Source organism: Ambystoma mexicanum, chromosome 2p (assembly GCF_040938575.1).
Source record: "Ambystoma mexicanum isolate Mex_15411 chromosome 2p, UKY_AmexF1_1, whole genome shotgun sequence".
NCBI lineage: Eukaryota > Metazoa > Chordata > Amphibia > Caudata > Ambystomatidae > Ambystoma > Ambystoma mexicanum.
In genome coordinates this window covers 589,762,392-589,780,658 of record NC_090923.1, presented here as the reverse complement: position 1 = coordinate 589,780,658, position 18,267 = coordinate 589,762,392, and the positions used below count along the sequence as shown (strand labels likewise).

The 18,267-nt window shown below is 46.2% G+C and overlaps 1 protein-coding gene across 5 annotated transcripts in view; it reads right to left on the bottom strand.

The window, feature by feature from the left end:
* Nucleotides 1-18,267, bottom strand: part of FANCD2 (FA complementation group D2) — a 2,923,540-nt gene that overhangs the window by 1,725,897 nt on the left and 1,179,376 nt on the right. For all 5 annotated transcript variants that reach the window (XM_069644087.1, XM_069644091.1, XM_069644090.1 and 2 more), the window contains exons 20-21: nt 16,314-16,371; nt 4,473-4,592 (exon numbers count right to left, since the gene is read on the bottom strand). In XM_069644087.1, coding sequence (XP_069500188.1) covers nt 4,473-4,592; nt 16,314-16,371 — 178 coding nt within the window. The remainder of the gene's footprint in view (nt 1-4,472; nt 4,593-16,313; nt 16,372-18,267) is intronic.

Sequence of the window (18,267 nt, the reverse complement as noted above, 5' to 3'; positions counted from 1 at the left end):
GTGAGGCCCTCATCCCAAATGTCGTCCAATAGAGGCACTGCGAGGACCGTCTTCCTCTTGGCCTCGCGCCGCTGATAAAGGAAACCTTCCTTCTTCTTCTCCTCAGGGCAGAGTTGGAAAAGCTCGGATGCCCTGGCGATCATGGAGTGGAACGATCCAATCTCGTCGGGCGGAGAAGCCCTGGTGGGAGGCGACGACGGTACATCCTCGTCGTATACCTCGTCGTCCGTACCCGTCGCTGCCGTGTCAGTCCCCGTATCATCCCCTCGGGTGGACGGGGAGGAGGGCTGGAAGGGGCGCGACGGCTGAAAAGGAGGAGGAGGGTGGATCCTTCTTTTCTTGGTAGGGGGAACCCCAGAAGGTCCCGGTTCTGGGTCCCCCGACGGGAGAGGTTCCGTCGGCAACGGTAGTCTCGTCCTTATCTCTGAGCATAAGGACTGTATAGCCAACAAAATGGCCGCCGAGCTGTCTCGCGGCGCTGGCAGAGGGGAATCCGACGGGCGATCAGGGGCCCCGTCGGTACCCTCGACGATGTCGTCGTCACCTGCGTCGGGATCCATCCCGACGGGCCGGTCTTCTTCCACGCCGAGGCCGTGGCTTAAGACTTCGACCAGCTCCTCCTCCGAGGTTGAGGCCGAATCTACGACGACGCCCTGCCCCCCCTTTTTCTTCCCCACGGGGGATTTCACGGGGGTCCTATCGATGGGCACAAAAGAGGACTCCCTCCGAGGAGGCAGGGAGACTCTGAGCCCCGAGGTCGCCACCACTGGCGTAGCCTCCACAGGCTGAGCCAGGGCCGCCGCGACAGACTCGATAGAGGGCTTGGCCGGATGGATTAAGGCCTTCACCACCTTATCCTTGAGGGGGGGGGGACAGTGCCTCGCTCCCCCTCCGCCTTCGAGCTCGACCGGGGCCTCTCTAGGAGCCTCACCGGGTGCTCGGCCTTCCTCTTACCCGACCCAGAGCGTTGGCTCGTGGTTGATGGTGCCGGGGAGGGTGCGCCCAGCCTGGCGCCCGTAGAGCCCGACCGTTCGGCGCTCCCGGTGCCAGCGGACTCGCGGTGCTTGGCCTTATGTTGGACCCCCGTCGCCGGGGCGTCCTCAAAGGTCTTAGAAGACCGCTCGGATTTCTTCCTCTTCTTCTCGCCGGACGGGCTCTTCCCTTCCAGCCAGTTGGCGAGACGTTGATGGCGGTCCTTCATGGTCCGCTCCGACATGTTGCCGCAAAACGCACAGTCCTTCTCCACGTGCGTCTTGTCCTCATGTAGGCAGTAAAGACAAAAAGAGTGTTCGTCCTCCTTGAAGACGTTCTGCAGCTGGCATCCAGGGCAGACCCTGAACAGCTTTCCGGGCGTCGAGCTTCCCTTCTCCTGGGCCATGACCGAGCCTGAGAAACTTCTGGAGTCCTCCAAAAGCGTAGCTCGATGAAATCTTCACCCTTGAGGGGCGCAGACGAATCCGACACGGGTCCCCGTTGATCGGATGGAGAGTCGGTGGAGCTTGAGGCTCTTTTGACCAAAAAAATGAAGTTTTTGAGAAAAAACGTGAAAAAATAGCACTAACGCTCGAGAGCAATAGCACGAGGATCCCAACACATGAACGTGCGGTAAAAATCTGAAGATGGCTGCCAGAGGCGGTGCTTAGGTAGAGGGCAGTCGTTGGCTGTGGTCAGTATGACGCAGAGACCAGTGATTGGTTATTACTACGAAAGACAGATCAAAAACGAAACTGATACTGGTTTTTTCTTTACCGAGGATTCCCAGCCTGATGACGGGGAATATTCATGAGCATGTGAATCCATGCCAGACCCCATGCTGGAGAAACGTAGTTTACGCCATGGTGGTAAAGGTACGACCCAGGCGGTAACTTACCGCCTGGGTCGTAATGAGGCCCATTGACTTTTAGAGCTCTAAATAAGATTGGAATTTGTGACATTCAACGCGCTCTCACCTCAGCCGTGGTATCTACAACACTGGAAGCTGGAATGGCCCCAAATAACCTCTCAATGCAAGATCTGCTGTAATTAATACCCTGGTTGTGGCAGATGCGATCAGACTAAATGGTCTGGACATTTTATTTCTTACTAAAAAATCTGGTTCCCTCAGGGATCCCCCCCACTATCTTCCATCTGAGGGTGGCCCACAATTTCCAGATTAAATGGATTAACTGCAATACCCACAGGCAGAAGGGAGGGGGGGCTTTGCAATGGTTTATAAATCATGTTGAACTATAACCAACTTCGTTACACTGGATTGGGATGGTTCTTCCAAATTTGTTTTCTCAACCTGTGCTTCTACTTGGTTTGCTTATTTAAAGTCATCTTATGTTATTGTCCTCCCGGTTCTGGCCATAAATTCCTGGATAACTTAACTTATTTTCTTGCCAACAATGCACTTTGCTATTCCAGAATCATCCTCCTTGGTGATTTTAACATTTGGCATGATGTCCCTGATAATCCAGATACTATAACATTAATCCAGATACTTCAGGCTCATGACATAGCCTGTAGAGTTTCCTCCCCCTACTTTCCTGCTGGTCACTACCTTTATTTAATTGTTCATGACAGATGACCAAAAAAACATTCTAATTACTGGTACTCTGGCTCAATTTGAAACTTGAAATAACATTAGCACAGAAATGAAAATGCTTAGCATAAGGAAAGAGATGCCTTCTCCCTCGATTTAATTAAGACCACCCAACAAACTTACAAGATGGTACTCTTTACTGCAAAAAAATGACATCTTAAGAACTTCCTTAATAATGCTATCAGTAAACCAAAGGAGCTATTGGACACTATAAAACGTTTCTGTAATGCTCCTTGTGCCGTATATCACAGATGGCACAGAAAACTCAGAGTCTCAAGAGCAGTACAAGGGTTATTGATGTTTTTGTGGGGCCTATCGCTGTCTGTCCCTCCCTCTCACGCTCATCTGTTTCACACTCCTCACTTGCTCAGGTGTCCTTAACTCCAGGTTAGTGCCATCAACTGTTTCACCCTCAATATACTAAAAGCTAGAACCATGCTGCTGTGTCGACCTAAAGCTCTTGCCCGATCTCTCCAAAGCTCACTCAGGGACCTCCTAACTCTCTGTACACTAATCGCAGATTAGCGTTCGAAAGGAATCGGGAGAGTGCCTTGAAAGTACTCTTTCGGATTCAACCTAGTTCGGCCAATCTCACTGACGTCTTCTCTCGTACTCTTACCACCACTCCCTACAACTTACTCCTCCCACCAATGCTCCGTCCCGGAAATGTTTCACTTCTACTACTCGGCTCAACCCTTTTGTTATAATCACTCCTCCCCCTCCACTTCACTAATCCCCTTTTCCTATGACGACTCCTCCCACTACTGCACTCCAGGAGCATAGCAGTGAAAGAAAGTGTGATAGTAGCAGGAGGAATGGTAATAATAGGCAGACCGAGTGTAGTAGGAGGAGTGTAGTAGTGAGAGAAGTGTAGTAGTGGGTGAAGGATTCTAGTAGTTGGAGGACAAGTGTAGCAGTGGGAAGAGGAGCTTGCCTGAAACATTTGCTGAACAACTATTTGTGCATGTCATCTCCTACTTGCTGTTCAGCCTTGCCTGCTCTTTCGCATCCAAGACAAAATCTACGATGCTCAGGGCAAGCCAACCTTGGATGTGAAATTCAGGTAGGCGAGATTGTCAAATCAACTAATCAGCTCCTTTATTCAGATTTACCATTTATCCCTGCTGATGACCAAACTACAGTGGTAGAGGCATTGGTTAATTCTAAATTAGAACATTCCACAGGCATTTCTGAGAAACCACTCTCGGGCCTATGATTCGCCTAAGAAGCAGCAGTTAAATTACTTTGTAAGGTGCCAAAATCATCTAGCTCCCAATGGTGTACCTCTATCCATTTGACTACCGGCCAGGCAAAGGGTTGTTTTTAGGTACTTTGTTTGGTTTTCTAAAGTATTTATGGGCTAGCTCTACCGTATGTAGCGGACAGGATGCAATCCGACAGCTCTACTCATTGTCTTCAATCCACCCACTAACTTCTCCTGGGTTGTGCCTTCCCTCCTGCCACACCGTCAAAAGGCGAAAGGCGTTCATCAGTGGCTAAACGCTCTCCCAATGTCTCTTAGATCTATAGATTCCTTAACCCTTGCCTGTAATAAACTGAAGATCAACCCTCTTTGCCTAAATTTACCTGACCGTGAAGTACATTTATCCATGTAACACCTGCACCGAGATGCAGTGAAGTCTGCTTGGTTTAACGTTATAGCAATATGAATATATCAAATAAATCCCCATTTTAATCTGTTAAAACACAGTTTTAGTTCCTGCTCCAAGGTGCCAGAAAGATTACAAGCATTGTGATAGAATGTGCATTCTGGATGGAAGAGTAGACACTTATTTCATAACATGTTCATATTAAACAATGTGTGTTTGGTTCCACCTTTTTTGTTTAATAATTATTAGAGCGCTGTTTAATATGAAAGTGATCATACCATCACTTGGGGATTCAAATGTCCAATCTGCACCAAGTTGGCTAGTTCATCGTAGTACAGACCTGCAGCTTCCGGAGATTGCTCACTACATGTACGCACCAGCTCCAGCAAGGCTGTCACCTGAATAAATATAGGTACGAAATGGAAACAGGTTCACAGAGTGACATATCATTGAAGGAGAATCTAGCAGAACACTATTGGGTAAAGGGGGCAAATCATGCTGCACCATTTAGTCATAGTAAGAAAAGACAAATATGAAAGAACACACAATTATGAACACATTATTCAGCAGTCATGATTTTACTCCTAAACCCATATGTACTCACAATGTGTGGACACACTACAATTCTGTGGGCAACAAAGGGACTTGCTACAAAACAATGAGAACATTTAAAAAAAAAAAAAAGCTTTTTTGTTCTGCACTGGATTGACTATTTTGTTGCACGTTAGTTATCTCTTTACCATATAATATTTCAACTGTGCATGTACTCTGCACCCCCATTACAACTAGCCTGCTGTCTTGAAATCATAATCGGGGCCCTAATGCCCTCTTGAGGACATACGTCTGGGCTTTTTAAATATCAATAATATAACTGTCATTTATAAACAATAGATAATACTACATTAATGCATACTCCCCAGTCCAGCTCCTCTGAGGTAGTTTCACACCTTCATGTCCATTCAAAATGTCAAACCATTAGTATAGTATTATACTATGATTCCATTAATGAAAATGTGGGGGTTTTAAGACTAAGGATAAAACAAAATCAAAATGTATGGATAGAGGAGGATTAAAACGAACAGGTGGCATGGACGTGGCAACAGATCTATGTCAATCAGTTAAACGTGACCAGGTAAATCAATACTCGTGTATAATTTTCTCCAACATTCGCTCTGTCTGGGAAGTAGTGTTCAAAGGATAGTACCTGCTGAAACAAGCAGAGGATAGGCTAATGCCCTAAACGTATGTTAACAGATGCACATGATGCTACTTGGCTTTGAGAGAGGTAATATAACGGTCTTCTAAAAAGGAGATGCCTGGTTAACTGGCTATGCCCATAAAATCAGACAGACGCATAAAAGTGCAGCAAAATGGCCCTTGAGTTTGAGGATATTGCGAGGGGAGCCGACACTCAGAAACTTTGTTTCCTAGCATGTAACACATTTTTGTCTTTTCACTTAATCTTTCTTGAATTTGGGCTCGGATTGAGACTGATTATCAGAGTGCATCAAATCGTTCACCTAGCTCTCTCTATCATCATACGGGAAGAACTCGAGACTAGTCCTGAAAAAATGGACCTTCACTCTATTAAGAGTATCGAAAATACATCAATTCTTATATACAATTCATAACACGCTTCAAAAAAGACATTAAGTGATATGTAAAAAACAGTACAGTACATGCATACCACCTGCAGTGCCGTATTGTACATTCCTAAACATCACCCACATTTCATATGTCCATGATTGCACTATTCGGTGCCATTTTCATTCCTGGATCATGAGCAAGGATCAGAGGTTCACACTTTCCAATACTCTTATCGAAGCCCTACTTGTACAAGTTTCTGTCCTAAAGGCCTCAAATGAGCCGGACATTCACAAGGTACCGTACATTTCTATGTATAGGTAATATACTTCAAGGCATACATGAGTTTTCAAAAACTGATTAGCAGTAGCAGAGTTTGCTAATTAAAGTGTTCTTGATTAGAAAACAAACCCATTTGATTAGCAATATTGTGCTAATATTTTTATTGGAACCAGAGGTTATTTGTACTCAAGACATAAAATGAGCAACAATTCAGCAGTTTTGTGTACCACTCAAGTAAGACATTAGTTGTTGTTTAACTTTATTCAGCCCTAAGGCCATCAAAGCACAGACAAATACATCAAAACATAATATATGAATGAAACACAATAAAATAATAAACTGAACCCACATATCAAGGAAAGTGACTAACGGTATCTACCACCCCAGGGAAATTCTGATGTTAACTGTCCCTAAGGGATTAAGATTCTGCATAAACTTCCAGAGGTGGCATCCTCAGACCTTTTCCCCAAAGGGTGTGCTCCAGTGAGCGGTTGGTGGAGGGACCTCTTCCCCTTTGGGGACGTAATTTCTATGGGGTTGGCATTCTCACAAAAGGAGAGGCACTGATAACGATTGAGCTACTTGACGATGGACCGCATGTTATTCCAATACCTAGTAAACCCATAGCCAGTCTTGGGTCCCTTAATTCAATGCGGATAGTATCTTGATGTCGAATGCAAAGAACCGAGGAAAGACATTTCTTCCGAGAACTGTAAACCTTGTCTGTAAAGAAAACCTTTTGTTGGATTTTGAACTGTTGATCTCTGACCACTTTTGAATACTTGAAGAACAGGAATATTGCCCTTTGAACCTTATAGTTGTTTTAGTGTGTGAGGGCCAGAATAAGATTACGGACACAGGACTTACTTCATCTTGACAATGACAGTCTCATTAGCCTTTGGTTGAGATCCAGTAGGTGTAGAAAGGCTGAGGCCGAAACCATCTTCTGGTATCTAAGGACATGATCCATATGGAAGATGTTTGTCACCTAGTCCTCGGATGTGCCTAATCCTTGTCCTGGGAGTGGGCTCAGACTACCCAGTGGTACAGGTAGGGGAAGATATGTATGTTTTCCCTCCTGACCCGAGCCGCAAATACTGTCGGCAGTTTGGTTAAGACCCAGGATGCCAAAGAAAGGCTGAACATCCTGAAGGTCCAGAGATACCAACCAGTCCTGCAGATCAAGGGCTCGTAGGAGCTTGGTTAGATTAATAACCTGGAACTTTTCCTTGTGCAGTTACTTGTCCTAGAGCCTCAGTTCCATAATAGGATGAAAGCCCCCGTCTTTCTTTGGAGCCAGACAGTAAATATAACACCAATGCATACCTGATTTTGAACAGTGCACCCGCTCTACCGCACCCTTCTTTCAAAGCGGACGGATCTCCTAAAACAGGAAAGGGTCTGGAGGCAAAGAGGGGCTGGGCGAAGGATGGTCTGGACGGCTTTAAACAAAAGGGAAGCAATGATTAAGTCACAACCTGCAAAGCCCAAACATCAGACGTGGTGTGATACCATTCTTTACTGAACAACAAGATCCTCCCCCACACTGGAGTATGATGTTTGAAGTCTTATTTACAGGGGCTTCATCCCTGGGGTTGAGAGGGTACTGCCGAGGCAGCAAAGCCCCCTCTCCGAGATCCCCAACCTCTTACATGGCTCACGGTGGGGGTTTGGCATGGCTGCCGCTTGCCTAAAGATGCCTAAACATTGCGAGAATAACGGGAGAAGGGCCGAAACCACCTTCCCCTTGGTGCATAAGCTGAGAGCTGCTGACCAGCTCAGCCCAGGGATTTAGCTGTGGCTTTGGATGACACACTTTTGAAAGGGGGGGGAGGTCGCCTTTGGTTTCAAAGAAGTTGCACCCATCAAAGGGCATGTACAGGAGCTTTGCCTAAATATCTGGAGTGAACCCAGAGGTCCTCCTCCAAGAGTGCCTCCTGACGACTGTACCAGTGGCCAGAGCATGTGCAACTGAGTCAATGCCTGACTGCAAGATCTGGCATGCTGGAATCTCTGCCATCCTGCCCTAAGGCATTGGAGCCCTCCATCATGTCTACCCCTTGGCGATTTTCAGTCAATTCTGACACTATAGTCCAGTGGCCAAAGGAATATTTGGCCAAGACCATTGACAGCCTTGAAGGCAAGGCTGCTCGAGGGGCACAACTTGCACTCGCCACCAATGTACTTTCCAATGTGACTTGTATCATATAAAAATATATCAGTTGCGAACAATCAGGAAATCAACCTTTGAAGAATGATGCATTGTAGACACAAAAAAGAAATCCATCTCCAGAAAATGTTCACTCTAGGGATTTGATTTTTTGAGAACATTTTCGAGAAAATCGGGAACTTGGAGAAACGAGACAAATCTCAAATACGCAAGAAGAAAACGGGAGGCCATCTTGTGACCCACTTATGTCCAATAATAAACACATATGTAGCGTGGGACCACGAAATAGTAGCAATATTAATCCTTGTAGAAGAAATAAAAAGAAGAAACCAGTTACTCATCCGGAAACACAACTGATGAACAATAATAGAAATGCAACAAAAAAAACAAGAGGCTAAACAGAGTATTAATTCTATCATGTGAGTCTGGAAATTGAACGCGATAGAAGGTAAACTATTACAGAAAAGAAGTCTAACAGGAAAAAAATGGTATCAAAAGCAAAATTGAGAAGCAAAAAGAAAGGAGTAAGGTAGAATCGATGAACGTGAGTAAACGGCTGTTATCGAACACAGAGTTCAAAACCAACAAGTGTGGTGGGCCGCAAACTAGATCCGCGGCTGAACCAAACTGACATTGAAGGATTTTTTCTGATGCCGACCACAGCCTTTCGGCACTCTGTTAACCAATTGGTTGATAAAACAATCAAAGATTCAACTCTTTTAGAGGCAATTAGTTTGTTGTTTGAAGAATCAAAGGAAGAACGGACTTGTGATTTGCTTACGGGCAAGCTCACTCAGAGGAGCCCATTCAAAGAAGCAGAGATTTCAAAGCATACCCTGATAAGAATGACCACGCTGAATAAAAGGAACCCCGGAATCACAAGACAGCGATTTGACTGGGAACATTCAGCTTATGAGGAATGGGACCTGACTATTGGAGTACAAATTATAAGCATGTTTTGCCCCGCTAATCTTTCCAATCTTAATCCCAGGGCAATCTACCCTGGTTTCTGTTGTGTGGTCTTATCATTTAATGGTTCCTTTCTCTATTCCCCTAAAAAGTTCTCCTACTGTGATTGAAAAACCTGCTATTTTTAAACGCAGTTGGACTGGGCTACCCAAACCGGAGTTGATCAATTTACTACAAACTCATTGTAGCAGTGAATCTTGCACTCTGACAACACTGGAAGCAGCTTTTCTAATCACTGCAAATACATTGGCACCTATCAAGCTATGTAAACAGCGCAACTGCCCTTCTGAACCATGGTTTTCACAGGGTTTAAGGGAAAGCAAACTTTGCTGTAGACAAGCTGAAAGAAAATGGCATGTATGCTATTCCCCGAAATCTAAATCTCTTTATCGGAGTATGTTTACCGCATATCACACCAATATAATAAATGCCAAACGATCTTATTTTGGGCAGTCGGTTGACAGGGCTATTAATAAGCCCAAAGCCTTATTGGACTTTGTTCAATCTTTGTCCACTCCAAAGACAGAACATAAAACAGCTCCTCCTTCTCAGGAGCTATGCAACTCCTTCTCTACCTTCTTTGTGACTCAATTTTTGACTATCGACAACATAAAAACTGACTACCAGTCGGGTATGAAGATTCTGGCCCCTGTGATACTTCCTCCTACGACAAGGTCCTGGTCTACCGTTCCTCTTTTTTCAAACACTGATGTACTTTATGCTATTCAGAAATTAAAATCAGCCTCCACGACCGATGCCATAGCCCTGGTCCTTTTGCAGGTAACATCTATTGATATAATTGAATCTATTACTGTAACGCTCACCTGGTATCCACGGGGACGCCACACAGCCTGTCTGGACCTCCTACGACCTTGACCCTTCCCTGGAATCTGTTCCACTGAAGACGGGGCCTGAAACACAGGATTGCTAGAGTTTAACTCTCTATTGACTCCACTTGCTTGACCCCCCCTCTTCCCTGGGGACCAAACTTTCCCCTTTGTCCACTCCACACCTTGTTTTCTTGTGTAGCGCACTCTCCGTCCTGCCTTCGGTGCAGGGGTGCGTCGAATGATGCAGGCTCGATGCTGCCTAGTTGCTTCACTGGCTTGGGCCCGACGGTCGGCGCTTGCTGTAACTTCAGCCGACCAGTAAGTAGAATGAGTCTTATGAACTGTTCTTTTGACTCTTGTCTCTTCTTTAATGTGTCTTTCCTTCCTTAGGTGTTGGAGGGTTTCGGAGATGGCGTCGTGCTGCCGAGATGAGCCGAGCACAAACAGTGAGTGACAACACGGTGTGAGATGCTGCCCGCTCTTCCTTGTATTAACCAACGTTTGTCTCTGTGTCCCTTTCAGGTGCCGCAATATCCCAGCGTGGCTGTCAGCTGAGAGGATGAAGTGCGGTGAGTAAGCACAATGTGTGGCGCCTCCTAATGCCTTCTGAGCTAACCTGGTATGTCTTTTCCCCTTGCAGGTCGATGGGACGCTCCAGAGCTGAAGTTACCCCGAGCGACTTGAATTCAGCTAAGTGTTTGACTCTTTGCAGAATGCTTACTAATGTCTTTTCTTCTGTTTGTTTATCCTTTCTTAGAATGCGGCGTGCCGAGATGGAGCTGACACTGCCGTAGCAGCCCACAGAACTGGGGGAGCGATGGATGGACGCTGGAAGCTCTTCAAGGTAAGTCTATTATTAATGCTGTTCTTGTTCTTGCAGGAGCGCTGGATGCGGAGAAAAGGAGAAGGCCTTCTGGAGACCGATACTAGCATGGTGAGTGTCACGCTGCAGGTGCAGAGAAACGCAAAGCCTTTAGGTATCCCAGGTATCCCTGGGTTGAACCACACCCAAAAGGCTAGACTGCATGCTCAGTTCAAGGAACTGGATTATGTGGGGGCATCCATTTTGCCCACAATACATTGCAAGTCCAATGCCAAGTGAATCTTAGGGTTGTGTGTGATGGAAGCCCTTAGGGGCCATATAGGTGATCGTGGCCTGGCTCCAGCCTGATATCTTGGAGGGCTGGGGGCAGAAATCACGACAGCTACTTCCGCTGTCAATTTCTGGTTTGCGACAGGTGACATACCATGCTCCTTTAAACACGCCTTGGTCATCCTTTTGCTGAAAAAGCCCTCACTCGACCCCAAGGTGCTGGCCAACTATCGCCCAATTTCCCCTCTTACCATTTCTGATTAAGGTTTTGGAGGCGCTGGTATCTCCTCTTCTTTCTGCATTTTTAGAATCCTCACACTTTCTCGACCTTTTTCAATCAGGTTTTCAGCCTGGTAGAGGCACTGAGTCGGTCCTGAATTCAGTTATGGACAACCTGATGTGTATGGTTGATCAGGGCGGTCTAGGGGCAGTTCGGTTATTAGATCTTTCGGCTGCCTTCGACACTGTTGACCATGCTCTTCTTATTTACCGGCTCTCTGAGGCTGGGATTGCTGGCCAAGTGCTGCACTGGTTTACTGCGTTCCTTGCGGATCATTCTCAATCAGTTTCTCTTCCTCCTTTTCGCTCCGCTCCTGCTTTTCTATCTTGTGGAGTCCCCGAGTCCCTCAGGGATCAGCATTATCATCTATCTTATTTAAAATCTATATAAGGTATCTCCTGCTCCTCATGGCTGCTCATGGGTTCAATTTCTATTCTTACGCGGATGATACCCAGATCTCGGTTCGCCTCAATCTAACTAAAACTGAAACGGCGTCTTGTCTCAAACTTTGCCGTGAGGAATTAGGCATATGGAAGTCTCAGAATTGGCTGAAACTAAATGGAAGTAAAACCGAGGTTCCTGTCCACAACTATTTTGGACGGCTGATTTCTGGCCCTCATCCCTCGGTCCTCTTCAAATACCTGTATCGTCCGTACGGAACCTTGGTGTGTGGTTTTCGGCCACACCGACCATGGAGGAACAGGTCAGTTAGGTATGTAAATCCGGTCATTTTTAACTCCAGATCCTCCGAAGGTTCTCCCTTTTATTCTGGCTGTAAACCAGGCACATGATTGCGGCTTTGGTCCTGAGTGTATTGAATTATTGTAACTCACTTTATCTGGCCCAACCTGCCCACCTGACGGGGCGGTTGCAATTACAGAATGCCATCGCCAGATCTATTATCCACCCTCGTTTTGACACACACACGACTCCTCTGCTATGTCAACTGCATTGGCTTCCCGTTGCTCAGCGGATTATGTTCAAATCCATGCGCTTGGCGCACAGGGCCTTTCTATGGCACTGGAGCTGAATACCTGCTGTTAGGGAGAATTCTCTGTAAAGGCTAATTTCCCAAACCTAGTGAATCCCCCAGCAGCTTTGCTGGATTTTTGGGGTTTATTTTTTTCTCCTGCTAAGAGTGAGACTCTTCTACTCCCACTCTTAGACATGATTTGAGGTGTTCCTTTAACTTTCCATGTGTTTTATGGGCTATGGGGTCTTTTACTCCATAGGGTCTCATGTGTTTTTGATGTGGGTTACACAGCAACCTCCGTGCCGTGACCCAGGGGTGTCGTAGCGATCCCCCAACATAGACTCCATACCCTAGGACTGACTACTGTCTCCCAGGGCATGTAAAGTCACCATTGGCTTTACTAGTCCCAAATTATGAACATAAACCAGTACAAACCATCATGTTGTGGACGTATTGGTCGGGGCAATTCGATTGCCCCGAGGTCTGTTGTTCGAGGCGGCACGTCTCCGTCCCCCCTGATCGAGTTTTGGCTGGTGGCAGTGGATACTACTTTTTATATTCGACCACAAATATATCTCTATGGGAATTTCCCATTGTTCGAGGCTACCAACTTTAATTATTTAATTCTTATAGCCTCGAACATACCGCCGGTTTAATTAATATTAATTCACTGGTTGGTATTTTTTGCCAGAACTCAATTCAAAAAGGCGTTTGTGTTCTCTTCTGTGACTCCAACCTAAGTCGAGCCCTTTGTTCCACTTTTTGGCGGGCTTCTCCACAGAAGCCTCCAAAAGTGGTGCCACTCTGTCTGGGTACCACAGGGGGTGTGGGAGGGGTTTAGGCACCCTGGACTGAGTTGCCTTGGCAACTCAAGTCGCACTCTTGTGTGATTGGCCCAAGTGGTGGGCCGGCCAGCTCACCACTTAGCATGTTTGATTGACAGCTAGGCTGAATGAATGGGGGTTTGCTGCATAAAAGCAGGGCTTTGGGGACTGGAACTTCAGAAGTCGCCACAGGACCTAAGAATCCGAGGAGGGACAAGCTGAGCCGACCTGCTACGACGACACCACCGGTGGAGCCCTGCTGAACCGTCTCAACACTTTTCCCGACGACAGAGGAGATCTCCAGTCCGGGGAGTCTTCTTCCTGTGACTGGTGGGGATAACCAGTTTTGCCTTCTTTTCACCTTCCTGGAGCATCTCGTGGCCACCCTGCCCGTGCCAAGCACCCCAGAAACCGGAATACCATGGCTTACCACTACCGCAAAGAGAAGGGTAGTACCTTTTAACCGAAGAACTCCGCGGCTGGTTTCTTCCCTGGCAGTGCAACGACCTTCATCTTTCCTCCACGGCGAGACCTCCTCTTCCTCTGGACAGAACACTGACTTGCATCCGCTGCCAGGAACAACTGCCCCGGCTGGAGATTCCTTCACACTTAAGGTACTGTGTCCCGCCTGGCTTCCCTTGCGACAGATCGTTCGGGGTGACAGTAAAGCCTCGACTTTCTAACCTGGGCTGGCCTGGGACAACCTAGCTAACTTTTTCTGACTTTAATTTCATCCTTTTTGTGTGAACTATCTACAAGACTCTTTGGGCATACCCCACTGTGTGAACCTGGACCCCTTCTGCTTGCTCTCTCCAAGAGCTGGGCCTTGCAATTGACTTCCTTGCTCTCCAGTAGAACTCTGCCTATCCTGCCTTACTGTGGTTCTTTTAAAAGTATTCAAACTTGTGTGCTTCCATAACTCAACATTTACAAGTGTGTCTTTAAATAAATAATTATATACTTTTACACCAAAGCTCTGGTCAGTGTTTGCTTGTGCTACTGTGTCTCTGTACCTATTGTGTATACTCTATATACTGCCTAACTCTTCTTGAGGGAAGTCTGACTGCTCAGCCACAGCTACCAAGTGAATCTGTGTGGTACAGACTGCTACCAAGTGGGTTTACCGCCAAACACCTGTAGTTCTAAATATTTTGCAGTGGTCCCTAAGGGAACTGCACAGGTTTCTGCCTAACACCTGTAAGCCAAATTCCCCCGTTACCTGCCTATTCGCGCCCTCCGTTCTCAACGGACTTGTGTGGCGGTACCTCGCTTTAGGCTCACTCGCAAAGGTGGTCGCTCGTTCTCAGTAGCGGCCTCAAAAGGGTGGAACAACCTGCCTCTTCGTGAGACGATAGATCATCTCACTTTCCGGCATAAGTTGAAAAAACTGTTGTTTTAATATTGGCGTCTTGTCTTTTTACAGGCACTCCCTCTCTGTAGCGCCATGATGCCCTCGGGTGAATGTGCGCTTGATAACAATAACATAACATAACAAACATAACAATCTTGAACTTATTACATCTTATTTTGTCACTTGGCTTGATTGAGTCTAGAGACATTTTAGAGTAATTAAAATAGTAGTCCAAATGGAAGGGCAGACTTTTTCGGGGGCGCAAGTCAACTTTCACAGCCACTCAATGAGATACGTGACATCATGGTGTTTGGTCTGGGTCAGAGACCTTCGGAGCTGGGGCTCAGCCCATAGACATGAGCTCACAATCTTACGAGGGGTCCTTGCTCGCTCCTTCAAGCATTGTGCACTGGGTTAACACCAGTGCAGAGACCAAAGTCATCAGCCCTGGAGTTTTGCCAAAGATGTCGAAAATCTTTAGCTGCAAGTTCCCATTCCTCTGGAGGGAGGATTGGGTTGGAAACTGTACTTGGAGGAAGGGATAAATCCTCCAAGGAGTCAAGGGATCTGTGGCTCCACTTCTTCTATGGTGAAAAATGGAGGATCGAAGAGTCGCTTGGTGAGCAGGTCCTCTTGTGGTACTTCGCCTTCTTGTTGGGAATCGAACTTCCTCTCTCTTACGCTCTGCAACTGGCAACTTCTATAGACTCCTTTTGTCACATCTGTCGCAAAAGGTAAAGAGTTTGGCAGCAATCTCCCGGAAGGTCTTTGAGTGCATGGGCTGAAACACCTGCAATCCTGTGTCTTGTATTCTCCCCCCAGGCAGTATAGACAAATCCTCTGGGTATAGGAACGAGGCATCTATCTCCTACAATCGGTTATCAGCTTGAAGCCTGAGGACTTGCCACATTTGGCATGATGCAGTCAAAAGCAAAAAAAAAATAGCAGCATTCCCCAAAGTGTACAGAGTGCGTGAAAAAAAATGAGAAGAGGACATGCCGAACAGCGCCTCCATATATAACGGTCTCAAACTCACATCCGGAACAGAGCATGTAGAGCTGAGTGAAGCTAATGCGGCTAACCACTGCTCCTCCCGGTAGGCAAAAAAAAGATTCTGAAAGCAGCTGGCACTGGAGAAAGAATATCACAGATGAAAATTATGTGGGATGAAGGAATCCATTAGGATGTAATCTCACTTCCTCTACCCCAAGCATTTTGGTGAATTGTACCCCCGGAAACAGCCATGCAATGCATTGGCATAAAGAGACACAACAACACATCTGCAACTTTGCAATGGCATTCAAGACATGCTGCACCTTACAACGAGCCTTCTGGAACAAAATCCCCAGTACAGTTGCTCTTTGGAAACAAAATACCAGTTACTCAGAACCCTGAGACACAGCCACTTATTTATTTTCACTCAAGCCCACTTCAATCAAGCCAAACAAAGATAAATCGTGAAAAAGGTGTCTGCCTCTGTGACTATCCTGATCCTTCCAAGAGAGCCCTACAGAAAGAAGCACAAAGTTTCCAAGAAGCGATTGAGGCCTAGAAGCTGAAACGGCTTCTTTCAGACAATTTAGCAAAAATAACATTTGTCAGATCGCTGTACGAATGGACACATTTGGCCACTACAAATCTGTTCGGCATTTGTCATCAATTGAAACAGCCCAAGGCTGTCACAGTGTTCTGAAGTGGCCACCAGGTGACATGTGAGTACACAAAATACGTAAATATATAAATTTAGATAACAAAAAACATACCTGTCTATATGTTTCATTGCTAAGTTGGATTTTTTCTGATGTCATTCCCTGTATATTTCTGTAATAAGTAACAAATTAGTTAAGAACATCAAATGATTTTGTGGATACAAGCAGCATAGATTATTTTAACTATGACAAAATGACACTGCTCAGTACTGTGAGAACCTTGTTATAAAACTATGGAATACTTTGACACTGTGCTTACATCCTATTTACTGTAATTGCCAAGGCAATCAATGGAGCAGAATAAACAAATAAGGCACTATCACGATAAAGCTCTACTGCATGCAATGCGGATATGCACTGCGGCAGGCTTCGCAGGATTACACAGGTACAGGCAACACAGGCACGCATAACTGTAGGAGTAATAGGACTGCAATGCTGCAAACATCATGAGAATTAACAGGAGGAGGTATTACAGGTATACCTATTACTAAAGCACCACAGGAAAGCATTGATTGATTTGCCATATTTGTAATGTGCAAAACAGTTATTTACATGGAAGTACAAGCTGTATCTGGGCAAAGCTGTTCATTAAATACATAGAGAAGGGAGAAAAGCGAATTTAATGAAAATATGGGCTTTCAACCTTTGACCAAAAGGCAACTAAGATTTCAGCCATCCAGATATTTAGAGGGAGGTTGTTCCACAGCAAGGTACCAAAGACACAGAATTTCTGTCTACTCTAGTCTTGCAATGTGAGGGGGAAATAAGGAACAAGTTACTTGCCTGTAACTCCTGTTCTCCAGCATGAATATTACCAGTCATCAGGCTGGGTCTCCCCGGTAAATGAAAAAACTGTTTCACTTTCACTTTAACACTGTATTTCTCCTCTAAACCAATCATTGTTCTCTGGGACGTACTGCCCCGATCCAATGACAGTCCTCTCCTTAAGTTCCACCCCTGGTGGCAATCTTCAGATTTGGTAAGCATGTAAAGAAGCAGAATGAACCGAGAAGACCAACGTAGAGAAATGTGAGAATCTGACAGTGTCTCACCCGCTAGTCCTCGGGGATCTGTCATCCAGGTGGCCAGGACACAGCCATCGCTTTTGGATCCAGTTCATGGGGGTGGACAAGTGCAGGACGATCACCTGGATGAGTGGTCTGCGGGGAGTGGAAGTGGGACACCGGATTGTGAAACGCAGTATCCCCTTTGCTGTAACACCTTTTCCCCATCCTACCAGGTAGGATACCTAGGAATTCAACCCCCCCCTTTCCCGAAACACTAGCACAAACACTTTCTAATGGACAGCTCACGGTGATCGAAAAACGGACCTACACCAGAGCCGTATACCCGACATGTCCCAATACAATGGTCAGGCAATTACTGATCATTACACAAACCTGACTTCCATCAAACTTCCCCACACAGATAAAAAGTGGAGCACGAAAGCACAAGGCCAAACACACGAGGAAACAGCAGTTCCAGGATGGCAGTTTAATACGAGGAGAAAGATGGTGAGACCAGAGTGGGTTGCAAGGAGGGAAGTGCCCTTGACCTTTAAAGACTGTCACTTTCGTGAACCTTGGAATGTAAGAAACCTAAGACCAGGAACTAAAGCTGATCAAACCTGCACGGTGTGTCGGAGGTAACCGAGGCTCTCCCGCGTCGAAAACCAAGGAGGGGAGGAGCGACTGCCGCTGTGGTACTGTCCTCCGCTCCTACAACAAAGCAGGGTCAGTTAGACAGAGTGGTCCAGTGCCACGTGGGTGCTCATTTGAAAGTCTCGGTTAGGTATCCAACGGATGCCAAGTGTGAGAAAAGGGAATCTTGAGATCGAAGTGGTCCTGCAAAAGGTCAAGGTAAACCCTGTGCATATTCAAAAGTCTTAATGGTTTAATGCTGCAAATGGTCTGAGCCTGGCTGATGGAGACTAATTGGGTAAAAGAAAGGGATCTAAGCCTGGATGAGGGGGATCCGGAATGAACTGTGAGTCTCCTGAGAAAGAATA